Source organism: Tribolium castaneum, chromosome 1 (genome assembly GCF_031307605.1).
Source record: "Tribolium castaneum strain GA2 chromosome 1, icTriCast1.1, whole genome shotgun sequence".
NCBI classification, from domain to species: domain Eukaryota; kingdom Metazoa; phylum Arthropoda; class Insecta; order Coleoptera; family Tenebrionidae; genus Tribolium; species Tribolium castaneum.
In genome coordinates this window covers 32,477,405-32,505,308 of record NC_087394.1, presented here as the reverse complement: position 1 = coordinate 32,505,308, position 27,904 = coordinate 32,477,405, and the positions used below count along the sequence as shown (strand labels likewise).

Below are 27,904 nucleotides of genomic sequence, written 5' to 3'. Positions count from 1 at the left end.
GGTTTGTGGTAGAAATATAATTTTACGATAATATCAAGTTATGATTGCTTATTATACACGTATACTTACTTGTTGTTGTGGCCTACTTAAGGATGTTATCGATAACCGGCGAACTTTTTGTTTATTATTAAAACTCAGTTGGGATTATATTTCATTGAGGAATTTTCAGTCAAGTAAAACAAGTTGAAATCGATTTAATTAGTATCGTACGATTTGCTTTTTCTAGGAAGGAGTCTGGTCGTAACACTGTTGACGTATTACGGCCAAATGGAGTGATTTTTTATTTTTAGTCTGGTTTAAATTAGGATCGGGATCCTTTTTTGGGTCAGCTCTTTAATATTACACGAAATTGGGGTAATAAGACATTTAAATCAATTTAAATGTTTAATAGGGTCGACATCTACAAGGCACTAAGTGGGGATTTGCATAATTCGAATAGTCAGTGCTTTATACGAACAATAGTAAACTGTAAAAGATACAGAATCAGTATAGAATTAGGCATACACAACATTTGTACCATTATAAACTGACATTGGTGCTGTAAGTACAATTTTTGTAATTGAGTTCCTTTACATTAGAGCCTACTTGAATCATTGAGTCCCTTAAATAGTATACATGGTGTAAGATATAACCGTATCAACAACATTTCAACATAGATACTTATAAAAACGTTGATTTATTTACAAATTTAAACCTAATGGATTGGAAGAATTCTCTCCTTCGTTACAGTCTTGAGTCTTAGGATAAGAGACGCACATATTGCTGCAGTCACAACTCGTGTAATCATCGCCAGGCAAAATTATCGATTCAAACCGGCCATGTACTGTATACTGCAACCGCACGGATTGTTCATGTACATCCTCGACTGGTTCTTGGGGATCCTCTGCGTCGGCAGCCCCGACAGCCCCTTCACATAGGTGTAGGTGACCGGCGACCGCAGGATCCGCTTGGGGGTGGCCTTCTTGCTGTTTTTCCTCTTGGCCTCCTTGGCGTTGGTGCAGCTCTGCGAGCGTGTGTTCAGATTCAGGTTTTGGAACACTCTCCTGATGCTGTCGGCGGAGGTGGAGTGGTGGTGGCGCGGCCTCACCTGGATGTCGCTCCCCGCCTCGCTGGAGCTGCTGGAGTGGTTGGGGGAGACGGACCGGAAGCCGGAGTCGCCGGAGAGGTGCTCCTCCTTCTTGGCCGACGAGCACGAGTCGGAGCTGGAGGAGCGGCTGTCCACGTCGGTGTTGAGGTCCTCGTTGGAGCGGCGCGCCAGCTTCCGGCTGATGGCCCGGAAGAGCCGGATGCCCCGGATCTCCCTGGAGGGGGACGGCGTCATGGGGGAGACACTGCGGCTGTCGGAGGTGTTTAGCGTTATTAACACCATGGTGTTGTCAGTCGACGGAATCACCGAATTCATACTTTGCACGGGATGAGCAGACTGCGGTGGCTGTGTTTACGTCCGGTTTTATAGTCGGTGGCAATGTGGGGCTGCTGATTTTGCGCAGGCTTTGAGCTGGAAGGGCCCGAGCACGTGGACGAGCGACGAGCTATCGACGTAGGGCTAATAAGTGGCGATGATAGGGGATGTTAAACGCAATAACAAGATTTTTTCCGCGACAGGTGTCTTATTTGCGGGAAGATCAGCCCGGGCTAACAAGCATCATGCAAAGTTTTTTATTTTTCCAGAGGGAGCGAATTGTTTAAATAAAATCTGATGGTACTTCTTGCAGTTTTGTTGCATAATATTGCGGTTAAAGTTTTGCAATTAAAACTTGTTGATTATTCAGAGGGCTTTAAAGACGTACGTAAATCCTTAGAGAGATCACGTGAAATTAGAGCTCACCTGCAGTATTGCTCAGCAAATAACGTGATATTTCACGTTGAATTTCTTTAAACGATCACGTTACTGAACCAAATTAATAATTAAGTACATACGCAATATTACAATTCGCGATTTCACGTGTACTTACATTATGTTGTAATCATGGCGGACGACAAGTTAGTTTTTCAGTTTTGAAAACCGAAAAATATTGCGACGCAAATTAAAATTTACCTACAAAGTGGGTAAATTTAGTTTAATTTATGCCGAAAATTTTTTGTAGTAAATAATCCACTTTGAATAACTGACTAAAATTAGCATTTTGCTCAAAACTTATGTATTGTTTTACGAGTTGAAGGATTGAGGACTACGTCATATTATTGATTTACAAAAAAGTTTTAAAAGAGCAAATATTAATACCTACTATACCTACTTAGTTAATTTTGTTATTTATTTTGATTGCATTTTATTTTTATAAAAAACCTGTTTTATAAAAAATAAATAAAAGGGGTCGCTTAAAAATTTTCAACTTTATTTGATAGCATTAAAGCAAATTTACAAAAATTGCAACAATTTAAATACACATAAAGAAAAGATTAGAAAATTGTCGATGGTTCTTTTTACCTATTTTTTATGAGTTTCTTCTGACTTACCCTTACAATTTGTGCAACCATTATCGTGATAGTTTTTATACAGAGTGGCCTACCGAAAACAGCCCACCCCTTTTATCCAGAGACTTTTTAAAGACAACAAATTTAATGGCCATTTCAAACATTTAATTCAATAATGAAATAAATAAATTCTAATTTTTAAAACGCAAAATTGTTCCAACAAACAAAAAATAACGCTTATTGTGAAGAGGTTTTAATAACTGACATCATAATAAATCTCTGTTTCCATTAAAAAAAAAATATGCTGCTCCTCTTTGGGGGTTGAAATGGCATGAACATAAAAAAAATCGACGTGTTTTAGCATTTTTGAGTAAAATGAGTCTAAACGTTGAAAACTCGGGTGGACTACTTTCAGTGGGCCTCCCTGTATAACAGGAATCACTGAAAGCGTGGCCGCAGAGCTTTCAGCAGCTTATACTCGAAACAATATGTTATTCGTGACAACGAATAAACTAGCTTTACGTTTTGTGTCTTTATTGTGCCAAAAGATAAGTCTATTGTGACTGCTATGTGCAACTGGTATTCTTTTTGTGAATCACACAAAGATGATTTCATAAAAATTTTCCTTTTATGTACAAATTTTTGATGTCATTCACCTCGTCTCCAATATCTTTACAATAAAACAGTTAAAACCTTACATATGTAGCTACTTCACACAATATATCTGGAATTATTTTTAAACATGTTACCAGAAAGGAAACGGTAGCGAAATTTCCTGGAAATTGTATAATAATCTATTTATATTAAAGTAAGATCATGGACTTAGGTCTTTGTAATATTGTATTTTTTTACAAATATGAGCAATTGTTGAAAAAAGTAAATACGATTTTTTGAATTGCGAGACCGACTTATTTGTTGATTCCTCCTTTGAAGTGTTCTTGTGTGATTTATTTAGAGGATAGTGTGTTTGAAGTTTAATGTAATTATTAAGAAAACTACCCACATAATTATTTAAACAAAAAAAAGACTGCAAGAAGGAAATAAATTTTGCATATGGTTTCACCTTTGTTATTTTAGAATCAGTTTCCAATAAGCTATATTCAACAAAATATGCCTACCAGTTTTTTATAATTCATTTAATTTATAATTTATTTTGATATAAGCCATAGTATAAACAAGGAAAACGATCCACGTGCGAATTAAATGTCATAAACAAGAGCTGTCGGCATGAAATTAATTATTTAACCATTTACTAAACAATAATTATGTGCCATAATCATTAATTAGTGAGACGAAAAGTCTCTCACCAGTAAGTTATAAAAATTGCTGAAAGCACTCGTCTGATTTTTTTTAAATTGCCATAATTTATCGTTAACTATTTGAAATTTTGCTCTTTGGAAGAAGATTAATAACCCTATGTTGGTCAATCAAGCATTCAGAGAGCAGTCGCAAAAAGAAAAAAAACCTTTTGTTTGTTGAAGGCATTGAATTTAGAAAGACACAAATTGGCACTGCAAGAGGTCAGGTCAAATCGGGTTAAATTAAAGTCTTTTTAGCAAACTGTGGGTTCTTTAGAATCATTTGTTTGCAACATATTTTTAGAAAGTAATTATCGTGGTAAAAATTAAATCAATCAACATAAACACAGCCGGTTGTAGGTCGGCATAATTGACTAGTTGATTTGTTTTCAAATTGATTTATTTTCTGTCGTTTATTGAAAAATTAAGTTTCTATAAATTTCATGTTTTAGAAAAAGGGGTTATTAACAAACACCTACTGCTTGACTTTTTAATAAATTGTGGATTTTGTTAAGGTTTGTTGATTTCGGAACGCTGATTTCATTATTCAGTTTCAATCAGACCGTTTGAATATCATGAGACGTAAAAAATAAAAGAAATACAAATAATTATGATGATCTTGTCCTTGGTCAACGAAACAAACATTGAATAACGAAGCAGAGTCATCTTCGGCGTATTGAATAACAACTTTATAAGTCTTGATTTGCTATCCAGGGAGAGCACATAATTGTCCTGAACTCGTCTAAATCCCAACGGGTGACTTCTCAAATGGTTGTCGCAGGTTAGGGATAAACACTAAACCAAGTAAAAATAATATTTCACCATTTCGTCAAATTGTGGCGATCAATATCACTTGAAAAATAATTGGCTGTTTTGATGGTTGTTTTTACATTGCTAAAAACATGTTTGATGCAATCCTAGAATCGACAGACGCATCTGATGTGTTTTCGCGCTGAACAAAATTATAGTTTTGTAAATATTTGCCTACACATACGTGAGGAAAACTGCGTCGGAAACCGTCATTTTTCAACAAAAAATTACGACCGTTAAAAATACATTTTTACTACAGGGAATATTCACCCTTCCTTTTTACAAAAGAGGCAATTTTCAGAAATGGTTATTGAACTTTGCTGTGTAAATAGAAATCGGTATGGAATAAAACGGACAATAACATGCATTACATGATCGTGACGATCACGCCCTTGGAGGGTTTCCGTCATTGGCCTTTATCCCATTCAAATGTTGAACAAAATGTACAATATTGCCAAATGCAGATGCTTTACGAAACTTTTCTGTTCTAAATGGGGAAATAATGTAAAAAACCATTTGTATAGGCAACTCGTAATATACTTCTGCGTTTGCTTTACCTATCCAAACGTCCAAGAGGAAAACAACGACCTACCTCTACTACAAAACGCTTGATTAACTAGGCTTTTATGTAAACAAAATACAGTGCGTTCAAAAAGTCTTTAGATCAACTCTTGCTGCGAAATTTTGAACCTATGTTGATTTCTTACAATTACTACATATAGCGAAAATACTGGCGTATTTTGTAGTGCGTAAAACGATAATTTATCAAAGACAATAAAAATCTATCAGTCTAAATTCCACAGCAAGAGTTGATCTAAAAATTCTTAAACGCACCGTATAAAGTAAGTATACGATGACTTTTTTTTAAATAGAATAATAAATTATTTTTCAAAAAAATGAATCTGTCCCGACTTTTATCTAAGCTTGGCTTCTGGGACAATTTTATTTTATTTCCTGCACTTTGTACGTCAAGAAGCAGTTCACCTGTATCTTGTAAGAAGTGCTATTAAGTTAAAAAGTTACCTTGCGTGATTCTTATAGATTACGCATAATGCTGTACGAAAAAAGCAGTCTCCTTAAGAATAAGTGACATTTTGATGTACTCATGAAGCTCTTTAGTATTCTGCGCGGAATATTTTTCTGTGAACCGTGAATTAACCGAAAAAGCGGTCGACCGTGGAGTCTGTAAAAACGCCGGGTGTGGTCGATCTTAGGGCATTAACATCCTTTGTAACAATCAGGATACGTATAATGACGCTTGCAACTCAAGACATATTGTCACCGGAAGGACCTTCCAATTTTATGGGTGTCAAAACATTGGGTTTTGTAATTTACATGAAAATAGTTACAAAAACTTGAAATATCAATCTTATTTGGTGTTTTATGGGTTGTGTTAATTTATTATCAATTAAAAAACTGGAAACTTTAATGCAGTCTTGATCTCCTTAGAAATGCACCTTAAAATGCAAAACCACCTTTAATGTGGTGATTGAAATATGGTCACAAATCGGGCTCGTGGAATTAATTAAACCATCGCATTATTAAACCGAAATACTCTGCATAAATATTTAAGATCACGTCCTTGGCATTCAGCCCGAAATTTGAAGTTCATTCGTAACCCCCGGCAGATATGGGACATAAAACTTATATCATCAAACCTATCTAAATCGCTTGTCGAAACTTTGCCAATAATGGAATATGTAAAATTGATTGTTTGTTTAACAGATGCAAAATTAACGACAGAAACTCGTTTAGTAGCTTCGGAAAAAACAGAATTAAATGTCAATTCCATGCTTAAAATATGTGAAATTATTAAAAATTTTGCAAGTGATTCCGAGAACATTCTCTAAAAACGGTAGATATTTCCAGAAGAACGAGGAACGAATAAATTGAAATTTGGTATGCAAGACACTTTGTTTTACAAGGCTGTCTGTTGACAAATTGTGTCAGCGGTTGCCCCCTGCATATTTAATTATCGATTTCGTTCCTGATAAATGAATTAGTTACCTAAACGGGACGTCTCTGAGGAATATGAAGGAGTTACTACATACTTTTTGTTAATTTTTTTCCAACTTAATTAAAACAAGAAACCTTCTGTGGGCGGATTACTCGGACAATGGGATTAAAAATACATCCTGTTCCATTGCCGAACTTTGTTTTAGTTTCATTTTTTTTATAACAGCTGTGACAGAAATAATTATGATATAGCGCATAATTTTGTTGATCTATGTGCTGATTAACACGATAACCTTGTTCTTATACTGGGAAATCATCCGACAGGTGTTATGATTTAAATTGGTATAGCAAGGCATCAATAATTTTCAAAATTGGCCCCAGATCCGGGTCTCAAATTTTGAATTATTGCGGTTAGTACGTAGTTAAATGGTAATCCAATGAATTTGTCATTTTGTTTGCAGCACATGTCTTGTTTTCGAAAAATCGCATCTTTGAATAACAATAGGCCGCTTTGTTTTATATAAAAGATTGAATTTAAGATGAGTTACAGTCACAGTCCATCTTCAGTTCGTGAAGAACAGCAACATGTTTAAGGTAATTACAAATGCACTTTTAAATAATTTATAAACCGAGAGAGAAATTTTTAGTTTTTACTTGCGGTAATCCTGCTCATTACCCTTGCAGTCGGGGTGCCAGTCCCTGGACCACAACCCCAACTGTATTACGGCTCTTACCCTTATTCTTACGCCGGATACGGCTACAGCCCTTACTCTTACGGCTACGGATTATATTATTAGATTATCAGTATTGTATTGTAGAAAAATGTAGAAATAAAACATTTGACCGTTGAATTATTTTCTTGATTTGATAACGAAAGACGGAAAATTTTAGCTAAACTATTCTAGAACCGCTTCTGTGCCTCCAAACCCGTTCCTGATTTTTGGTCGAAAACAATAAAAGCAGTTTACGTAATAAAGCAACAATAAAATTATAAAGTTAAATTTATGGAATAAACAAAAAGGACCAAAACAATACTTGACCTAATTAATAACTCTAGGTGTGTCGTAAGATTTCTTCCCGACACACCTGTTTCAAGTCCTATAAAACTGTCGTATTTGCCCATTTCTGGATTAGATTTCGCAGATCTACAGCAAATCAAAATGTTCAAGCTTGTAAGTACTTCATTTTAATTTACTGTTGTATTTAAACAATTGATTATTCGCAGTTCGTTTTCTTGGCTTTGGTGGCGTTCGCCCTTGCCTTGCCACAACCCGAGGCTCAACCCCAGGTTGTTTACTCCCATCACCCTTACTCTCATGTTGGCTACAGCGGTTATTACGGTCACGTTTCCCCTTACGCTGGACATTATTTCTACTGAGGATATAAAACGAAGTTTGCGCAAAAATAATAATTGTAATATGTAAAAATTGTAAAAATAAAGTATTGTTTGGCAATGATCCCAATTATTGTTTCTATTTATGACAAAATTATGTTCTGCAATTTTCTCGTTATTAGAGGCGATTTTTATCGGTGCAATGCCATCTGCTTCATTAACTGTATTAAAAAATGTATGCTGTTATGATACAAAAAGTTGCGGTTATTCATCAGCAGGAAGCTTAATACGTTTAAATCAGATCCAGTTATAAATGTGTTTAATGACGTTGCAGACCAATTAATCAATGATCGAGTGAGGAGCAAAAAACAAATAAGTTTTTACACAACTTGCATTTTTTATTTTTTATAATAACTTCTTAGAATGTGAAAACTAGTACCTATTGAGTTAATGACGTTTTCCACTCAAATAGTTGGTTGACAGGGTTAGCTACTAAAGTGTAAAAATACCTACTCGAAAAAATATTGTTTTAAAGATGAAAAAATAACTATTTAAAAAATACACAAATTAAATAAATAAAAAGTAAATATACAAATAATTTTTTCCACTATTATACAAGGTGAATCTACTAAAAATATGTTTATTACATCTAAAAAACTAATAATCACACAGATTTCAATGTTTGCTCTTAAACACCTTATATTCTTCTGTATGCCTGTCTATTTTTTAGAATTGTACTACAATTTTTTATAATCAAAATGAATTAATTAATGAAATGATTAATTACTTACTTAACATGCGATGCTTAAATGTTTTTTTGTGTAAAAAGCGCCACTAGCGAAAAATTATTTTTTATTAAGTAAAAATTAAAATAATCCAAATTTTGTTGGTTGCAAAAATTTTGTTAAAAATTTTTTGGTCGAAAATAACACTAAAGATATAATTAAAATAATTAACATTTTCATATTTTCTATTTTATTTTTAATTAATTAACAACAATTTTTCTAATATAAATAATTTATAATTACATCACAAAAAAGGTTTGTATAAAATGTGATTGGATTCAAAATTTTCAGTATGAAAATCTAATCACAAAAAACTTTGTAATAATATAATTACATTTATGTTTTTTTAAGTGGGCAGTTACTAATCACTTTGTAATTTTTGTTGGTAACAATGTATATTATAATCGACGTAAAATTAACAATTTTGTGAGAGAGTTTGAAATTGTATGAAAAAGTAAAACTTTGCCACTTGTTTTGTAGCTTCTAGACTTTGCAAACTTTTCAGTGGGATGAAACCTTATGTGCGCTGGACCTTTTAAATTCATTTAAAAAATATTTGAGTAATATTTAAATACTGACGCATGTTCTTGAACAATTAAGATGGACAAAACTGTATGAACGTGATAATTTGCTCGTTAATACATTATTCATAAAAAAGTGGTTTAAGCATAAACTGCTCCAAAAAAACTTGACCCAATTAGCATGGTTTTGATGGGTGTGTACCTACACAACTTTTCTTTTATTTTCCAAACAACACTTGACACACCCCCAAACTAACCACTATAAAATCCCAGCGCCGTTTCGAGTAAAATCAGATTTGATTTCGCACAAGTCAAACCAACAACCATCAACATGTTCAAATTGGTATATTAAGTCCTTGTTACTAGAGTTCGTAATTGAATTATTTTTTTATGTTACAGCTTTTCTTCTTCGCCCTTTTGGCTATCGCCCTTGCCGTCCCCAAGGCTGAACCCCAACCCCAATTCTACTATGGTGGTTTGGGATACTCTGGCATTGGTTACGGATACGGATACGCTGCTCCCTACGCCTACGGTGGCTATGGATCTTACTATTACTGATGAACTAGGTCTCTAATCATGTACACACTTCAACTTAGATTTAGTATTAAAAAATAAAAAAAATATGATTGTTTCATTGACATACACAACCCCCTTAATAAACATAAAAGTAAACGAAAGCTTAAAAAAGCTCCAATGAAATGCAAGCTCCAACTTATCTAAAAATCTAGAGTAGAAATCTGGAACGATTTCTCTTCAATTTTATTTAAAACATAAGGACTTATGGTTTTTAACATTTAAAGAATTATGTTATATAATCGCATGCTATGACTAAGATAGCATATTTCTAGCTGTAAATTAATTTCAATTGCAAATTTTATCAAAAATGCAAAATGCAAATTTTCTTAAATATTTTCGTTTTTTTAAAACTTAAAGAACAATATTTTAAATTTAATGTTTCCTCAGCCATCTGCATACGGATTAATAAAGGTTGCACACCTGGAATGTGATTCAAAACTGGCGCTTAGTGAACAAATAAACTTGAAAGAAATAAAAGTAGAAGTGAAAAATCATAAAAAAACATTGAGTTTTCTAGTGAAATATGTAATGATTTTTATTTTAAAGTAATAAAGAATTGCGCTGATTTTAAAGAATGTTAAACAAAAAACATCTGTTACAGTCCGACATAATTTAAAAGTGTGGTGAAAATTAAAGGGACGATATGAACAACTAAAAAAATCATAGAATTATCATAATCGATCGTGATAAAATTAAACTAATGCTAGTTTAAAAGGAGTTTAAAGTTACTGCAGTATGATTTTATTTTGACATGTGATAAATAAAAAAATTAAAAAATCAATTAAAGTCATGTCAAAAAATTGCTTATCTAGGACCTAAATTGCGACACTGCAAAAGAGAAATTTTCCGAATAAAGTGACAAATTATTTTTGGAATCTAGAATCCGGCACAAAGTTGTAATTGCACAAAAAAACTCAATATTTTTTTTAAACAATAAAGGAATAAAGAATTAAGCAAAAAATTCTTTATTAAAATATCTACAGAACAGCTTGCATAAACATGTTAAGACCAAATATTTTTTAACTTTTCTGGTTTTTATCATCTCTGTGTTAAAAAAAGTATAAAATGTATAGATATTCTCATAAAATAAAATAATTTATTTTAATTATTTTGTTAATAATTACTAACCAAATCGAAATCTTAAAATTGAGTGGTTATCGATAAGCGACCATTTAGTTAACATATTCACCAATATTTAATTCGTAATAAAATAAGACATTTAAAAGAGGACAACTTAATAAACACATAATTTACAGTATTGGCATATTAAACCATCTAGTTCAAAGTTTCTCAATTTATAGCAAGGCGCTAATGATATACATTTATGCACAATGAATTTCTAAATGTCATCAAATAAATTTCTGTGATTGATTCAAACTTTTCTGGTATTTTGACAACAGGGACAAATTTGTCCGTTATCCCCACTTTAATTATTGTCTCGATTTTGGTATAAATATTGGGAAAAAATGAGAGAATTATCACAGTTAGCTGATCCAGTATCGTCTAATCCTACAAAATGTTCAAGCTTGTGAGTAATTTTTTATTTTAAAATTGTACTAGTTTGTAACTTATTTTTAAACATTATAGTTCGTATTTTTGGCCCTTGTTGCCTTCGCCTTCGCCACCGCCGCCCCAAAAGCTGAACCTCAGTACTTTGGAGGATATTATGGCGGTTTGGGCTACCACCATGGCTTGGGATATGCCGGATACGGAGGAGCTTTGGGTTACGGCTATGCTTCCCCCTATGCCTACGGACATTACGGCTACGGATACTACTGAACACCTCAGTGATTAGTTGATAAGCTTTACTCCTACCAGTTTGTTTTACCAGTTTTTGATTCTATGAATTTTATTGTGCATACCTGTTAATTTCAAATGTAAAACTAAATAAAAACATTTAAAAACAATTATTTCATCAATTATTTTACCGAATACCTATTAGTTTAAGTGCTCAAAAAGACGACTGTTTGCCAAAATTGCCAAACATTAAATAAAAACTCTCAAAGGGTGCAAAACTGTAACACAGTAAAAGGTGTTTTTTCTAAAGTTGTTTAAACAATTATGTGATTTCGTCATTAAAATTAATATGTTTTGAGTTTATCTATACATATTTGCTTTTTTGAATTACAGCCAGCTTCAAATTTCACCAGATAATGTGCTCAAAAGAGTTTAATTAAAAAAGTGCTTTTTATTTATTTAACTCGATCGTGCTTTCCTGTGTAATCAAATTTTGTGAAATCAAAATATGTAACCCTCATTTCTTTTAATAAAAATTTTTTGTTATAATAATTTGAGCTTTAAGTGGGTAATTGTTGTTTGTTGTGCCAGTCATTGGAATTAAAATTATTCCTGTTTTTACCGTTAATTGACTTGCACTACGTTACTTCCCTTCCATTATTCATCTACAATTTATATAAATATTGGTGATATTTGAAGAATAAAGTCAGTGTTTCACGACCCACTGTCTACAAAACGATCAAAATGTTTAAACTTGTAAGTTTTTTTATTTATTTTTTGGCTTAAAATTACACTGTTTGTCTGTTTTGTTGTATTCGTTACAATATTTAAATATTTTTTAGTTTGTAATGTTTTTGGCTCTCTTTGCCTATGCTTTGGCCGCTCCAAAGCCGGTCCCTCAAATTTATGGAGGACTTTATGGAGGTCTAGAAGGGTATTCTGGTCTGGGGTACTCTTCCCTGGGATACGGCTACCCCTATGGATATGGTTCTTACGGATATGGGCTCTATTAAGCAATTATAATGGTTGTTCTGGTTGGCTGGAGATAATTTTTGTAAATTGTATCAATTTTAGTTGAATAAATTAATGTGGGTGATTACTTTGCATTTTTTATTGAACTAGAATGTAAAAAACTAAATAGCTGACCGACAAGTTTTACGTTTTAATTAGAAGAATGGAACAAAGGAATTTTAACTTTTGACAAGCCATAAATTTCAGATTCCAATTAAAATAACACGTTTTGCTATAAAATTTTAAGATAATTATCTAGAAAAATAAATTTTCAATGTTGTTCTGCACGGTTAAATAAGTTAATCATTAATGATTGCTTCAATTTATTATAAAATTGAACTGTACCACATGTTTTTACGGATTGTTGATTTGAGATTACAATTTTAAAAACAGACAAATTTGCATAAACTACCAAAAATTAATTAAACATGAACTTTTCGTACTTTATTTCTACCACTTCAAACTAACATCTAAAACATTTTTTTGCTTTACCAAATGTTAACTACTTAACTACTATAAGGGTCTCATCAGGACACAGCTACTGTTTTCACGATATTTTACGATTTTCTGTTTAGACTTGAAAATCGTAAAAGTAGCTGTGTCCTGATGAGACCCTTATAGTAGTTACTTATGTTCTAATGTAAAGCAATATCTAAAAGATTTTTCGGATAGTTTAGAAAATTTTAGAATCGAGTATAATTTTTAAAAAAATCTGTCGTTAAAGAATGTTACTATCAAACGACGTGTCCAAATTGTTTATTTTAAAAATAATATTGCATGATTCAAGACATAAACTAACTGGTCCAAAATTTTGAAACTTGTGGTTCTTGAAATTTAAAGGTCCAAAAACTGGAAGAAATAAACAAAATATGCTAATTTCTTGTCGACCTATATTTAAAACTGTTTTAACGGTGTTTCTTATGCACCATGATTTTATGCAGATTTTTATTTATTTTAAATGTCGCTGGTGACTCAAACCAAAACTGCATCATAAAAATAAGTGCACCAGGAAATAATCTTTTTCACACCTTTTCAGTTTTTTTAAATTATAATTATCTCAATAACTACGTACAGTATTTTTTAAATTGTCCATACTGTGAACAAACACTGGGGGATTAAACAGAATGACTTAGTGGGCCTCCGTTTGTTTTAAAAAATAATAGAATTAAATATTTTTGGAATGTTTTTATTTAGTTTAACAGGTAGTGACAATAAAATTTACAGAATCAAAAACTGGTAGAATAAAGTTCACTGAGGTTTGTTTAGTAATATCCGTAATGTCCATAGGCATATGGCGAAGCGTAGCCATAACCCAAAGCTCCTCCATATCCGGCATATCCCAAACCATGATGGTAGCCCAAACCGCCATAGTATCCTCCAAAGTACTGAGGTTCAGCTTTTGGGGCGGCGGTGGCGAAGGCGAAGGCAACAAGGGCCAAAAATACGAACTATAATGTTTAAAAATAAATTACAAACTAAAAAAATTTTAAAATAAAATTAAATTACTTACAAGCTTGAACATTTTGTAGGATTATTAGACGATACTGGATCAGCTAACTGTGATGATTCTCCTGTTTTTGCCCAATATTTATACTAAAATAGTGGGGAAAGCCAAATTTGTTCCAAATATCAAAACAGAAAAGTTTAAATCAATCACAGAAATTTATTTGATGACATTTAAAAGTTTATCGTGAATAAATGTATATCATTAGCTCCTTGCTATAAATTAGGAAACTTTTGAACTAAAAGGTTTAATAAGCCAGTGCACTAAATTATGTAGCAAGTGACACGGCCAATGCCATTTTTTTAACAACCGGAAGTTACCCCGTTGCTTCATTTCAAATTAAATTCAATATTGCCAACCTAAGCAGTCAGTCCTTGATCACATTGTTTGAGGCTTACGACTCTTGATAAGTATTAGCTTTTTCAAACTATAAAAACAAATTAAATGTTATAAATTATTGATTTCAAAAAAGTAATAGCTAATGGTATTTATAGTTTTATTAATAATTATTTTACAATTTAAAAAAAAAATAATTCAGTAAAATGCAACGTTGGCGTTTTTAGTTGTAAACAACTAATATCTGCTTTTAATTTATTATACGAGTAAATATCATACAGAAAAATTGGGAAATTGTGTAGTATATTTGATTGTTTGGCTACTTTTAGTGGTTATTATTATTTTTGATGTTTTAGTTTTCGTCGAGGGTTTCTTTTTATTTCTAGTTTCTATTAAAAAAATTATCCAAAAAACGTAAAATAATGTAATAATCTTAAAGTTTTGATTTGTTTTTTCGTTAGCAGTTGAATGTCAAAATTATATATCAATATTCATAATTCAGACCACAGTTGAAAATCAGACATCTTGTTAACAAACAAAGATCACATAATCCAAATTCGAATTGATTTGTTTTTTCGTTAGCAGTTGAATGTCAAAATTATATATCAATATTCATAATTCAGACCACAGTTGAAAATCAGACATCTTGTTAACAAACAAAGATCACATAATCCAAATTAGAAAATACTATTTACAGCAATTGTTTAAGAATTTAAAATTTTAACAAATTATTTGTAAATAGCACCAAAATATTTTTTTTCATCTTTTTGCTTTTTCAGTAGAAAATAAAAATCACTGTAGTTACTTAAATGGCCGGAATAAGATAAGGTAACAGAAAGTTAACTTTCTCGTACTATAGACATCAATAAAATTATGGTTTATTCGACAGATACGGGTGATTACATCTACACCTTTACTTAAAGATGGGTTACTATTGTAGGTAATGTGTATATTTAATTTGACATTTTTTATTATTTTGTTAAATATTGCTTATTTTGGCAATTATAGCAACTGTGGCTTTAGGAAGAGACTGGGAACAACTATAATAGTGGTTTAATAATAATTACCAGAAATAATCTAATAGTGAGCGGTTTTTTATAATGATTAGGTAGATTTCATTATTTAGATATTTAAATATTTGGAAACTTTTTATACGTTTTTGCAGTGTGTCTTTATTAATTTTTTAAATGTTGGGTACGTGTAGTGTAAATGGATTTTTTAGCTAATGGTTGTAAAAGAAGAAAACTTGATGTAATTATCAACTAACAATTTATTACAAATTTCCGTCTAAATTTCACATGATCAATAATAGTATCCTCCATAGTGGCCATAGGCACCATAGGCTACAGGGGCAGCATATCCGTATCCATAGCCCAAACCTCCATATCCTCCGTAAAGGAATTGGGGAGCGGCTTTAGGGGCAGCAAGGGCGAAAGCCAAAAGGGCGGCGAAGAAAACGAACTGCAATAGATAAACATTAATGTAAAATATAAATTTCTTAACAAAGTAAATTATTAAAATGTGGACTTACAAGTTTGAACATTTTGAAGTTGAGTGGACTTGTGCGAGACAAATTCTGCCAAAAAGAACTTTCGAAGACGATTTTATACAAAATTTTGGAGGTGTGACTTTGGAAAGACCTTCGAATTTAAATTTTTGCGTTTACCACTGATGTGCTTATACATACGGAAGGTCACGTAATGAAAAGCAGCTTACCACACAGAGAAATAAATTAAGTTTTTTTTAATCGGGTGATTAAATGTGAACCAACACGAGCATATGTTAATCGGCAAAGTTGACCCAATTAACATTTATTTTGGAGGTTTGTTTTGCAAAATCCTGTTTCTTTGTGACACACCCCCACAAAGCCACTATAAATATGCAATGCAAACTTATGGCTTGTTAGAGTTTGCTACCGACAAGCTACCACAACAACAAATCAAAATGTTCAAACTTGTAAGTTAACAATTTTAATTTTTTAATAATTGTTATCTTGTAATTTGTTTTATTACAGTTCGTTTTCTTGGCTGCCCTTTTGGCTTTCGCCCTTGCCGACCCTAAAGCCGCCCCTCAATTCCTTTACGGAGGATATGGAGGTTTGGGCTACGGATACGGATATGCCGCCCCTGTAGCTTATGGCGCCTATGGTCACTATGGAGGCTACTATTATTGATTGTGTGAAATTAGACTGAAGCAATAAATTGTTAATTAAAAATAATGCACTCGTTTTATTCATAAAAATTACGACACCCCACACTGTTACAAATTTTATTGCAAAATAAAGAAAGCCAATCTTAATTACTTTGAATTTTTTTTTGTTGTTTAAAATTTTACTCATCTCTTGGAACCATAGTTTGCGTATGTCTCGAGAAGAAATTTTCACCTTTAAAGGATTTTAATCATAGTTAGGCACAGGGCCGGACTTTGGGAATAGGATAATCAGAAATATTAAAAAACGTTAAACTTTTTAAATATGCTTACCCTTAACTTTTAATACTCTACAGTTCAAACTTTTAAAAATCAGAAAAGAAAATAATAAAAAATCGATTTCTAAATTTGAGTTTAGTATAAACTTAGTATAATTAAATATAAACATATTATACTTTATTTATACTTTTGTTCATTTTTTTATATACAGTATACAGTGTGTTTCACACAACTTTGCGTTTTTATGAGGTTTGCGCCTAATGTACGAGTATATTTATAAGCAAAACATCTACATTTAATTATCTAAAAGCGTTTCAATTTTTTTGAAGGGGTGTACAAACACCACAAATTAGAAACGATTATGTAGTTTTTAATATTTGTAATCGAGTTCGTATCTCAGAATATGCATTGTTGATTTGAGTGGAGCTTCGTAAAATTATTTGAAACATATGTAAACCGTATAAAGTATTTAAAAATGCGGTTCTTTTTTGTATAGGTATTGCAAAATTTATTTAAAAAGTGTATGTATGCTGAAATAATAATCTCTGAAGGTAACTGAATCATTTAAATTTTAAGACAATTGTTTGTTATTTTTATTCATCAAGGTTATTTAAATTTTATACTTTGGCGTACATTATTTACTAAAACTTGTTAGTGGCGGTTTTAGTAATAAGAGCCATTATGCATAAAATTAAAATATTAGTGAGAAAATAAAATATTTTTATTTCAAAAGTTATTCGACAATAACATGCAATATACATATTAGTTAATTGGGTAAATTTTTATTGGATATTTCATAAAAAATTGCCAAAAAATTAAAAAACTATGTTTTTGTGATCACAAACTTTTTATTATTGTTGTCTTTTTTATGTTTTTTTGTAGCAATAGTCTACACATATTAATCTATCAGATATATCCAAATTCCTTAAATTCATGTCAGTTTTTTACTTCCAGAAGTCACGTATTTACAAATGTTAAAACCTCCGATTTTGTAACACACCGACCTACAACGTAATTGTAATTCTGCAACAAGAATTTTAACTAGAATATTAAAAACTTCCCGTTTCTGACGTCTCTTTTTAATAGGACACACCCCCAAAAAGCGGTATAAATATCGAAATAAACAAATCATTGTCATAGTTTGCTACAGACAAGCTTATCAAATCAATAAACCAAAATGTTCAAAATCGTAAGTAAAATTATTTACTTTATTGTTTCAGTTTATACTAATTTTGTCTACTACAGTTCGTTTTCTTGGCCGCTCTCTTGGCTTTCGCCTTGGCTGCTCCTAAAGCCGCTCCTCAGTTCATTTATGGGGGCTACACCGGTTTGGGATACGGAGCCTATGGATATGCCCATCCCTACGCCTATGGTGCTTTGGGATACGGATTTATCTAAGTGATAATTGCTTTCAATGTTCAGAATTCGACAGATTTTCGGTCGTCAAAATTATGTTTACATGGAATTAGACAAAACTAAAAATTCAGAATTTATTTTTATTGTTGTGAAAGCTTTTTGTAGAATTGATACTGCCATTTTTTATAAGACCAGGATATAATAATAATGTACCACATACAAACACTCAAATATAAAAATATAAAACAAAAAATAAGTGTCTTATTTTTTAATTTTCTCTTTCCTATCAGACCTTTGAAATGTTTGCGTTTATCCACAAGTGAATAAATTTATATTTTAAATTTACGTCGTACTACTGCCCCGTCAACAGGAATGTCTCCATTTTTATCAATTTGATTACAATTTTGCTGAAAATTCAAAACTCGTCGTATGTTTCCATAAGCGTCACAACTTGTTTACAACAAATAATAAAAATGCGAATTTGCAACGTAAAACTGCTATCTCGATATATCTCAACCTTCAAATTTTACGAAATATTTTCTTAAAATTAGATTTTGGAAAAAATCTGGTGTACCGTTTACGATTAAGTATAATTACGTTATCCAAATAAAGAAGTTAGCCCCTTCAGACGTCACCCTCGTGAATTAAATATATTTTTCTAATAGAAATAGTTATTTGAATATTCATATCGTAAATTACGATTTCCAAGAAAAAACGCTAGTTTTAAAGACTCTGGTTGCCTGACTATTTTCACCTTGGTAATGATAATGAGTAATGACGTTCTGGAGTCCTTCGACTTGAATCGTATCCTTTGAAACAATTCCAATTGAAATACGTTTCAGGATGCAAGAAAACCTGATTTTGGACCAAACGTCGATATTTAATAATACATCTGACGACTTATTTTCCACTTGAAGTGATTCATCGCATTGATTATAATAATTATTTCGTGTACGCAAATATTCAGCTGGATCCTGGATAACATGTGGCATTTAAATTCCAAGCAGGACAAATTCAAATCACTTTATATTTCCTGCTTTAGTCGCAGCCCTGACCATTCTCGTTCACGGAGTTGGTTGTGCAGTCGGATTCGCGAAACTGTAGCAAAAACATGGCCAATAAATCAACTTTTGTGAGCAAATATGGTAATTTAACACTTTTCGTAATTAATTTTTTACGGTTTTAGGTCCTTCTTCTCCTTGTTGCCGTTTTGCTGTGCACGTGGATGGTCGAAGGTAGGCCCCAAATTAAGACTTTCTTCTCCATTTACAACCATCGACCTTACTTTGGAGATGCGGGAGTGGCGAACTACGACGTCAAATCGTTTGGAACATTTGGGTCACCTAATTCATTCGGAGAACATTTTTAACGACCACTTTTTGACCATGTCGCTGAATATTTATGAACTGTACACCTCTCATTATAATGCAATTTCTTAATATATTTGTTTTATTTTTTTATTAATTCTTTCCTTTCACCCTTCAGAAGAACTGCAATACGTGTATTTACCGGAGATTTTAAACACAAACATACAAAAAATAAGTAAATAAAATAATAAAATCTTTTGGCAAATTCTAAAAAAGACTAAATGCTTGTAATTTTTACATAATGAAGGTTATAACAAATACTTTTATTGCTATATGTTAGAATAAATTGACATCACAACCCTTTGAGGTAATCAGAGAACATTTTTGTTTTAGAAATTTTGTACGCTTTTATTTAGCAATTGACCACGATTTTTTTTGGATTTTCAATTGCTTTGTTCTAATTGACAAAGGAGTGGATTAGAATTCGTTGAGGAAGGTAAACAAGATCAGCTGATTTTCGCTAATGAAAAAATTACAATATAGTTAAAATTCATAATATAACCCACACTAAAAAAGTAGAATAGCAACAGCTTCCTGGTTTGATGGTGTCTTTCTGTGTGACACACCCCTGACAAATCTAGTATAAGTATCGGATTTAAACAGAACAAAGTCAGTGTTTGCTCCACAAGCCATCACAAAACAATCAAAATGTTCAAACTCGTAAGTGAATAATTTTGTTTTAATTTAAAAGTCGGTAATTATTAAAAATTTTTGCAGTTCGTTTTCTTGGCCGCCCTCTTGGCTCTTGCCTTGGCTGAACCCAAAGCCGCTCCTCAATTCGTCTATGGAGGATACACCGGTTTGGGATACGGTGCCTATGGATATGCCCACCCCTACGCCTATGGTGCTTTGGGATATGGATACATCTAAGGATCTAAGTGTTTGAATAGTCGAAATTCCATCCTATGACTTTCTGGTTGTGACTGTTGGTTTAATAAATTTTATCAAAAGTTAATTTTGTTTTGTGTTTTTTCCCATTGCTTGTAGAACTTGAAGACTAATAACTACAGTACACCTCCCATTAGTGGACACCTCTTCAAAAGGAACAATTAAAAATTCCTTATCGGAGTCCGTTGTTGAGAGGTTTTACTGTATAATTTTAGATTTTATTAAATGGGTGTTATAGTGCAAAAAAACTTATTACTCAGCAAAAATATAAACAAAAACTTTAGCTTTAGTGACGCTTATTTTTGATAAATTTCCTCATGATTTTCTATTCAATACCATAATACATGTTTAAATACCGATTTCGTTTTTTTAACTCATTCCTCTGACAAATATTTATAAGTACAAGATTACAAACAAAATTAACATATCTTGCAATAAGAATAAAATTTTCTTAATGCATTTTGTCTGGTTCTACCTGCTTTTTCATAAAGTATGAATAATCGCTATTTATGGGATAAAAAAACGATGTGCGAAGAATTGTTGTGGTAAAAGCTCACGGTGCCATTCTTTTGCATTCTTTGTTTATTCTTATTTTAGAATTTGGTGTTTTCTAGAATACGATGATTTATTTGCTGAAAGAGTCTCACCACATATGTAGATGCCATTAATTTGAATAATAAGTTTCTTAATTCTATAAAGCAATAAGTCTTTATTCGCTTATGAAAGAAAAATAAATTAAAATGGTACAATTTTTATCCACTAAATATTAATAGCAGGGATTATAAAAAAAAATTGAGGATGCTAAATTAAACTTATAGTAGTGATATATAAAAAAAGATTTTTTTAAAAAAGCTTATTTGCTCATACAACTTAATTCTATTATGAAAAGAGTACTTATTTGAAATAGACAAAAAATGGTAAAACTTTTACTAAATATTAACAGCTGATAAAGAAAGAAAACTACATGCTTACCAACTTGACACTTTTTTGAAAAAAGAATATTTGCTTATACAACCGCATAAACATTTTATTTTGACCAAGTGTTTTAATATTTATGACTCGTTTTAATTAACATTTTCAGATCAACTTAATGTTTGTTTTAGATTAGCGAAAAAAACCGCAACAATACATGTGTCCTATTAAGAACAATCTGGAAATAACACATTAGCAACACCTTTGCAAAATGTTTAATTTATTAAGGCATGCAAATGATGTATTTATTGGTTTATTGTCGATTTTACGTAATGTTACTAGTGTTGCTTCTGAGCTTAAAATTCTTCAAAATGCACGCCAAATATCTGTAGACAACTAAAAATTGGGCAAACGAAAAATTCGTTGAGAATCACTAAAAATTATCTAAGATTATGTCAAGAGCACTATAAAAAACTTACAAAATATCTTGTTTTTAAACTCTCCAAAAGGGTTATTTCTTAAGACGGCAAATGTCCTAGTCCAGATGTAACATACTGCTAGATTGGTATATAATGAATTTTCACAATAAAAGAAATGTGAACTTTAATACTTATGAAGATATTTATAGAGTAAAATCAAAATTAATTTATCGTAAATAAACTATTGATAAATAAACAAGAGACAAAATAAACAAAATTATTAAAAACTTGGTTTGAGCTAATTAAATTTATTAAAAGATTGTTTACTTTACAAATGCCCATAATTCTTGTTTGAACAGTCATTTTTGAACTGATCAAACTGATTCTATTTGCAGAAAAAGTGTAAATCCGCTTTGCGAAAAAATAAATAAAACGAATCTGTCAGTAAGGGCGGGTGGTCAGCAAACAAGTTCTATTTCTCTTGGTTCACTTGAACAACTGAAGTAAACACATACATAAACAGCAGTTTTTTCTCCTAGATGACTTAATAATTACTATTATTAGAAGTCCAAGTCCAATTATTTCGCGACGTTTCTTCAGTAGGTTCTTGTTTTGATTTATGCGTTACCGATTAGTCATATGACCAAACTTCAGGATCGAATTGTATATAAAGAAGATCGAACAATGAGATTTCATAGATTTGATTAGCCAGTGCTACAGATCGCAATAACAATGTTCAAATTGGTGAGCTTTTTCATAGTTTTCTGTATTAATTATGCTATTATTAACAACAATTTTTACAAACAGCTCTTCTTCTTTGCCCTTTTGGCTCTTGCCTTGGCTGTCCCCAAACCTGGCCCAGTTCCTGGACCTCAACCAAATCCGCAATTTTACGCCGTGCCAGCCTATTCCACCTACGCAGCCTATCCCTACGCCTATGGATGGGGTGGATTAGTGTACTAGGATTCTGGATCTGGATATGGCCATCTACCAACGTTGTTTTGTAATTTTAAGTTTGCTGTGTTAAATTTTAAGTGAATCTAAACTTTATGATGCTAAATAAATAAATAAATATCAAAACAAAAGACTTTTAATTCGTTTTTCCTCAAAATAAATCAAAACTTCAAAATGTCCAAAGTATTAAAAAATTCTTAAAAATGATGCTAAAAAATAAAAACACTATAAGCTTGAATGAATAACGTGATAAACAGGTGGACAGTCGTTTCTACTAAAACATAAAAAATAAAGCACACTATAATATAAAATTGTTATAATAACTTAAGAACTAATTTTATTTGTGTTTAGCGTTTTGCCGAGAAGTGTATTTAGAGATATTGATCCACCAAATATTTAAGCATGTAATACGATATCGGTATTAAAAATTGACAAATTATTTGTTTACGACAGTGCATGACCGTAAACAATTAATTCAGGTGTCACAGGGTTTGGGTCGTAATTTATTGCTTTTGAATATTAACCGGTAAATGACCCCACTTTATGGCAGTACAAGAGGGTTGTTAACAGAAGTATTATTTGGTTTTTTAATACCAAATTAAAATTTACTCATCACCACTCAAAAATTTCATAAGGGGTATTCAAGTGGACATGAAACTCCAGTGTACTATTTATTTATGCTATAATTTGTGTACTTAAAAAAATATCTTATAAACTTTTAATTATATTTGAAATTTAAAATACACACCTTTTCTTTTATAGTTGTATTTGTAAAAATAAAAATAAAATAGCTTTCACAAAATATTTGCAAATAGAAGAGATAATCTACCTAAAAAGTCACAAGCTACCTTATGTCGAGGCATGAGTAAAATAATAAATAAAATATATACAGAAATACAGAAAAAATTTGGAACAATAAAACTTTGGTTAACAATTAAATTTTTTTTTTAAACCCACTGCTGTGTAATTTTTTTAGTAATACAGCAGAACCGGATCTAGATACAATTTCATCAATGTACCTGAGGCAGAAGAGTAGTAATTAAAGGATAAATACAGGGTTGGGCAAAAGTATGAAATCAAGTGTTTTTTTATCTAAAATATTTGTCTGTTAAATATGTGGTCATTATGATCAATTCTCAGTTTAAACTTTTTACAATTTTTTATGTAGTTTTTAAAATATAATTGAAAGCTTTAAAAAAATCTTTAATTACTGATAGTTTATAATATTTTCTAATTGAGTATAGAATTGAATACTAATGAAAGAAGAACTTATTAATTTGTTTGTTGATTTGTTGACAACTATTTAATAATAATAATAATAATAATAATTTAATAATAATAATAATAATAGATGCCACAAAGCGTTTTCAAAATTAAAATAGAAATAAAATGGAACGAAAAGACATCAAAACGTTACTGAAGCAGAATTAATGAATTTATGAAAATTACAGGTCCAGTTAAAAAAACGGTAATAAATTATGAATGATATAATCATTGTTTCGGTGATCTCATTATTTAAAAAATCCTCACCTTGCAGGTATCCAATTTATAATTGATACCCACGTGTTAGTTGAGCTTTAAAACAGACTTCCTGGTCTTCTTGCAAAAACTAGTAACGTAAACCGCGATTAGTCATATGACCTAACTCTTTTAATATAAAAGAAGTGCGCAAATTTCGACAATGTAGGTTTACATAACCAGTGCTACAGATCACAACAACCATGTTCAAATTGGTAAGTCATTTTTTGAATAATAAGAACTGCTTGTAATTGTATTTTTCGACCACAGCTCTTCTTCTTTGCCTTGTTGGCCGTCGCCGCTTTGGCCCTTCCTGCGCCTCAGCCAAACCCTCAGTTCTACGCTGTGGGAGCCGTACCTGCGTACTCCTACGCTGCCTATCCCTATGCCTATGGAGTAGGCACCTACCTGTACTAAGGGCTCTGGACCTCGATGAAACTACGGCCACGTATTCTTGTTTTTATTATTAGTGCGTTTGTTTAATAGATGTCTGCTCTGTAATATGTAAAAAAAAATAAAAAAATCTCCGAAAAATTGTATGTATTTTTGTTCGACATTTTATTAGAAGAAACTTGTTTATATTTTTTAGAATAAAAAAGGATGAAAGATAGTTGGACCCGAACTTTTACTTTCAACAGCCGTTATGTTCTAGAACTTATGTTACCACTTTTTTATGAGCTAGTAATTTTCATGAGCTGAAACCGGCAGTCAAAAAAATCTGAATAATTTATTTGTAGCTGGACTACCTTGGCCTTGTAAACCTTGAAAGCGAACATATGTTTTGTAAATATGAGCAAACGCATCCCACAAACAAAGGAGTGATCTGTTACGTCCTGCAGCTTCAAAAAGCCAAATTATTTTATTATCCTTTTAACTTCTAAACAATTAATTAATTATTTTTCCTAATGATAGTCGAAAAATTTAATTTGTTGGATAATTTGTACATTCGGGTTCTACGTATAATTATTAACAGTCACGAATTCACAATTTGCATTAATTAGTTTGAGCTTAGAATAAAATTAAACGCATCATTGTCCATCACCTAGGACTGGTTTGGGTGTGTTGGTCGAGCCTACCAACGAGTAAAAAGACCGACCACCAGCAAGTTGAAGAAAATAAAGGACCTTCGCATTTTAAACAAGTTCAGTTTTTTGCTTTGACGGAATGCTGTTAAAATTAAAATTAAAAATTTTAATTTATATATCATTAGAGATATCGAGGAGCTAACTAGTTTTACGATACAATCAAGCCTCTATTTAAATGAAAAAATAAGCAAAAATTTATTCCAAAAATTTAAATTTATGTTGAGCAGGTTATTGCATTAAAATAAAACCAACACGGTTTTTGAATATTTTGGAATATTCTGCTGTGAGAGTTGAGTTATAGAAAAACAGGTAAACAGATATGTATTAAAATTAGAATTGATGGAAATAGCATTTCGATTTGTCTGTCGTATTCAAAATACATGTTTAATTACCCAAATCACTTGAAACGAATAAATTTTCATTTTAATAAATTTACCTTGTAACTGAAACCAACAAATTTTGTCGTTTATGTGAATTATGATTTATAAAAATTGATAAAAATTCGACTTCATTAATATGATGATGATGATATTTTAATGGTAATTTTGAATATTCCGTACGATAAATTATTTGAGAAATTATAAACCACTTAAAATGCAATATTTTAGACAAATTATGAATTTAATTATAGCTTCTTGGGCGTTAAGAAAAAAATAATAAAATATGTGCAGGTAACAGTAAAGTTTTAGCAAATAAAATACTTATAGACCTAAACATCTTAACAATAATGAATTACTTTGTCACAAATATTTTGAACCATATTATTTTTTACAAAGAAATTGTGGTTTCCAATGCCAAGGTCTAGATCATGCAAAAAATCTTAGTCGTAAATCGCAATAAGTTAGCTAATAATAACTTAACTAGCAGTTTCAATAATAATAACCGTACGTTGCTTTATTTTGCTGTAAAATTATTTAATTATATTTAATTATGTTGATGTCTTAGGTGATTTATATTAAATATGCACATGCAAACGTACATCCAAATTTATTGAAGATAATATGCAAAATCACATAATTGTAATTAAATAACGGAAACATTAAAATTCAAGAAAAGTTGAAATTTTATATTTAAATTTTTGGTCAAAGTCCTAGCCAATAATTTATCACAAACAGTACCGTCGATAAATCTTGTGTGTTTGTAGGTATTTTCTCACCTTGGCGGGCAAGTTCAAAAAACTGTGAACTCTCCTCATTTTGGAGGTTGAGAATTTAACCAAAAATATTTATTAAATTAATTCATTTTCACCTGTTTTCACTAAAAAATTACTTTTGTTAGCATTATGCAAATGATCGCTTAAACCGAGGTGTGAAATGTTAATAAGCGGTAATAAAATTCTGAATGAGATAAGTACCGAACATATACTTAAGTCCAATGTTAAATACTGTGGAAGGAACCTTGCTGGGTCGTGGAACTCGACTAATTTGTTGAAAATTATTTTAAAAAATTATTAAAATATTTAAAATTTAAACATTGCCATTAGCGCACATGTTAATTGTTAATATACACATATTTATAAATTTATGTCATCAAAAGTTGACTAAAAATGATTTTTTCTGAGTTCAGAATGTATAAATTATTCACAAATTCTATCCTAGTTGTCTAATTTACAGTCATTGATCACATATTCACATCAAAAAGACATTATCGTAAAATATAATAATTACAGCCGTGAAGCACAGCAACTTCTTGAAAAACTAGTTATATTTTTGTTTGTTAAGTCAAGACGGCGATCGACCACTCCTACGTCACCAACAAAGGGACTTCTTGGGATATATAAACCTCAGTGTCACCACGATTATTATTGACTTTGCTACAGCCAAGTAAATCGACAACATGTTCAAATTGGTAAGATTTTTTTAATTTTATTTGCATCAGCAAAACGTGTGTTCTGTGCAGATCTGCTTCTTTGCTCTCTTGGTGGCCGCCTTCGCCGCCCCAAACCCAGCCCCGGCTCCAGCCCCCAAAGCTGACCCCATCTACGCCTTGAGCTACACCGCTGGCACGCCCTTGACTTACAGCTACTCTCACCCCATCACTTATGACTATGGATATGGATTGTCCCCATATGCTGCTGGTTACTACGGAAGCTACTCGTACGGACTTCCCTTAGCCTACAGAAATCTTTACTACTAACGCAATTACGAAATGGGAGGAAATGGATCACGCTGTTATAATAGGAAACATATTTTCAGATGTCAAAACTTCTAAATTGTCGATTAAATTAAATAATAAGTAAACCTGCATTTTTATTTCAATGGGCACATTTTTAAAAGTGTTGTCGCATTTGTAGTGAGTGTTCATTTAGTGCAAAGTGAATTATTTCTTCAACATTTGGTACAAAATATAACGACTTCTAATAGAACGACAGGGTAGATAGAGGCTTATAAGTATGTAAGTATGCACATACGTGTAAATTACGTGCACTTGTAAGTGACAAACTACATCCACGTACTATATAAGAAGAAAAAATTGACTAAATTTTGGTGCCAAAATCAAAAGCACAAACTTTTTAAATTTGTGGCTAGATCAAAGTTTTATAGACTTATTTATGCATTTATTAACTTTTAGAATTCTTAAAAGTGCAAAAATGTCAATTGCTTCGATTTTTTGATGTTTCTTTTTTCCAATTTTTGTCAAGGGTTTTTGACGATTTTCAGTACCTGGAACATTTAGCAAGCAATAACTTCGAAACT

The 27,904-nt window shown here is 31.5% G+C and overlaps 15 protein-coding genes across 15 annotated transcripts; 12 read left to right on the top strand and 3 right to left on the bottom strand.

Moving 5' to 3' along the window:
* Positions 1–371: 371 nt before the first annotated feature.
* LOC659571 (uncharacterized) lies at positions 372–1,871 on the bottom strand. The gene has a single exon (XM_965863.4). It carries the CDS (start codon positions 1,400–1,402, stop codon positions 800–802), a length of 603 nt encoding a protein of 200 aa, XP_970956.3. The 5' UTR covers positions 1,403–1,871; the 3' UTR covers positions 372–799.
* Positions 1,872–7,030: 5,159 nt separating this feature from the next.
* On the top strand, positions 7,031–7,330 carry LOC107397480 (uncharacterized). Its single transcript, NM_001416356.1, has 2 exons — positions 7,031–7,073; positions 7,127–7,330. The coding sequence occupies exons 1-2, from the start codon at positions 7,065–7,067 to the stop codon at positions 7,274–7,276; spliced, it is 159 nt and encodes a 52-aa protein (NP_001403285.1). The 5' UTR covers positions 7,031–7,064; the 3' UTR covers positions 7,277–7,330.
* Positions 7,331–7,628: 298 nt separating this feature from the next.
* LOC128385378 (uncharacterized) lies at positions 7,629–7,942 on the top strand. The gene is made up of 2 exons (NM_001416357.1): positions 7,629–7,651; positions 7,705–7,942. Exons 1-2 carry the CDS (start codon positions 7,640–7,642, stop codon positions 7,855–7,857), a joined length of 165 nt encoding a protein of 54 aa, NP_001403286.1. The 5' UTR covers positions 7,629–7,639; the 3' UTR covers positions 7,858–7,942.
* Positions 7,943–9,423: 1,481 nt separating this feature from the next.
* Positions 9,424–9,739, top strand: LOC128385379 (uncharacterized). Its single transcript, NM_001416359.1, has 2 exons — positions 9,424–9,461; positions 9,518–9,739. Exons 1-2 carry the CDS (start codon positions 9,450–9,452, stop codon positions 9,674–9,676), a joined length of 171 nt encoding a protein of 56 aa, NP_001403288.1. The 5' UTR covers positions 9,424–9,449; the 3' UTR covers positions 9,677–9,739.
* Positions 9,740–11,186: 1,447 nt separating this feature from the next.
* LOC659304 (keratin-associated protein 19-9b) lies at positions 11,187–11,601 on the top strand. The gene is made up of 2 exons (NM_001416360.1): positions 11,187–11,222; positions 11,282–11,601. The coding sequence occupies exons 1-2, from the start codon at positions 11,211–11,213 to the stop codon at positions 11,471–11,473; spliced, it is 204 nt and encodes a 67-aa protein (NP_001403289.1). The 5' UTR covers positions 11,187–11,210; the 3' UTR covers positions 11,474–11,601.
* Positions 11,602–12,125: 524 nt separating this feature from the next.
* MFK3-1 (prismalin-14) lies at positions 12,126–12,530 on the top strand. Its single transcript, NM_001416361.1, has 2 exons — positions 12,126–12,187; positions 12,274–12,530. Exons 1-2 carry the CDS (start codon positions 12,176–12,178, stop codon positions 12,442–12,444), a joined length of 183 nt encoding a protein of 60 aa, NP_001403290.1. The 5' UTR covers positions 12,126–12,175; the 3' UTR covers positions 12,445–12,530.
* Positions 12,531–13,612: 1,082 nt separating this feature from the next.
* LOC659157 (keratin-associated protein 19-9b) lies at positions 13,613–13,992 on the bottom strand. The gene is made up of 2 exons (NM_001416362.1): positions 13,953–13,992; positions 13,613–13,890 (listed from the first exon to the last, which is right to left on the bottom strand). The coding sequence occupies exons 1-2, from the start codon at positions 13,962–13,964 to the stop codon at positions 13,705–13,707; spliced, it is 198 nt and encodes a 65-aa protein (NP_001403291.1). The 5' UTR covers positions 13,965–13,992; the 3' UTR covers positions 13,613–13,704.
* A 1,558-nt stretch (positions 13,993–15,550) lies between these two features.
* Positions 15,551–15,849, bottom strand: MFK3-2 (cuticle protein 64). The gene is made up of 2 exons (NM_001416363.1): positions 15,814–15,849; positions 15,551–15,743 (listed from the first exon to the last, which is right to left on the bottom strand). The coding sequence occupies exons 1-2, from the start codon at positions 15,823–15,825 to the stop codon at positions 15,585–15,587; spliced, it is 171 nt and encodes a 56-aa protein (NP_001403292.1). The 5' UTR covers positions 15,826–15,849; the 3' UTR covers positions 15,551–15,584.
* Positions 15,850–16,215: 366 nt separating this feature from the next.
* MFK3-3 (uncharacterized LOC658999) lies at positions 16,216–16,500 on the top strand. The gene is made up of 2 exons (NM_001416364.1): positions 16,216–16,238; positions 16,297–16,500. The coding sequence occupies exons 1-2, from the start codon at positions 16,227–16,229 to the stop codon at positions 16,453–16,455; spliced, it is 171 nt and encodes a 56-aa protein (NP_001403293.1). The 5' UTR covers positions 16,216–16,226; the 3' UTR covers positions 16,456–16,500.
* Positions 16,501–17,858: 1,358 nt separating this feature from the next.
* On the top strand, positions 17,859–18,318 carry LOC658925 (uncharacterized). Its single transcript, NM_001416379.1, has 2 exons — positions 17,859–17,898; positions 17,955–18,318. The coding sequence occupies exons 1-2, from the start codon at positions 17,887–17,889 to the stop codon at positions 18,105–18,107; spliced, it is 165 nt and encodes a 54-aa protein (NP_001403308.1). The 5' UTR covers positions 17,859–17,886; the 3' UTR covers positions 18,108–18,318.
* Positions 18,319–19,148: 830 nt separating this feature from the next.
* Positions 19,149–19,506, top strand: LOC128424457 (uncharacterized). Its single transcript, NM_001416380.1, has 2 exons — positions 19,149–19,197; positions 19,252–19,506. Exons 1-2 carry the CDS (start codon positions 19,177–19,179, stop codon positions 19,432–19,434), a joined length of 204 nt encoding a protein of 67 aa, NP_001403309.1. The 5' UTR covers positions 19,149–19,176; the 3' UTR covers positions 19,435–19,506.
* A 552-nt stretch (positions 19,507–20,058) lies between these two features.
* MFK3-4 (uncharacterized LOC658781) lies at positions 20,059–20,387 on the top strand. Its single transcript, NM_001416377.1, has 2 exons — positions 20,059–20,092; positions 20,150–20,387. Exons 1-2 carry the CDS (start codon positions 20,081–20,083, stop codon positions 20,300–20,302), a joined length of 165 nt encoding a protein of 54 aa, NP_001403306.1. The 5' UTR covers positions 20,059–20,080; the 3' UTR covers positions 20,303–20,387.
* A 1,988-nt stretch (positions 20,388–22,375) lies between these two features.
* LOC100142437 (neuropeptide-like 4) lies at positions 22,376–22,731 on the top strand. The gene is made up of 2 exons (NM_001416378.1): positions 22,376–22,395; positions 22,459–22,731. The coding sequence occupies exons 1-2, from the start codon at positions 22,384–22,386 to the stop codon at positions 22,612–22,614; spliced, it is 168 nt and encodes a 55-aa protein (NP_001403307.1). The 5' UTR covers positions 22,376–22,383; the 3' UTR covers positions 22,615–22,731.
* A 1,582-nt stretch (positions 22,732–24,313) lies between these two features.
* LOC128424458 (uncharacterized) lies at positions 24,314–24,653 on the top strand. Its single transcript, NM_001416382.1, has 2 exons — positions 24,314–24,338; positions 24,394–24,653. Exons 1-2 carry the CDS (start codon positions 24,327–24,329, stop codon positions 24,538–24,540), a joined length of 159 nt encoding a protein of 52 aa, NP_001403311.1. The 5' UTR covers positions 24,314–24,326; the 3' UTR covers positions 24,541–24,653.
* Positions 24,654–27,026: 2,373 nt separating this feature from the next.
* LOC658567 (uncharacterized) lies at positions 27,027–27,448 on the top strand. The gene is made up of 2 exons (NM_001416401.1): positions 27,027–27,056; positions 27,108–27,448. The coding sequence occupies exons 1-2, from the start codon at positions 27,045–27,047 to the stop codon at positions 27,342–27,344; spliced, it is 249 nt and encodes an 82-aa protein (NP_001403330.1). The 5' UTR covers positions 27,027–27,044; the 3' UTR covers positions 27,345–27,448.
* The last annotated feature ends 456 nt before the right edge of the window (positions 27,449–27,904 follow it).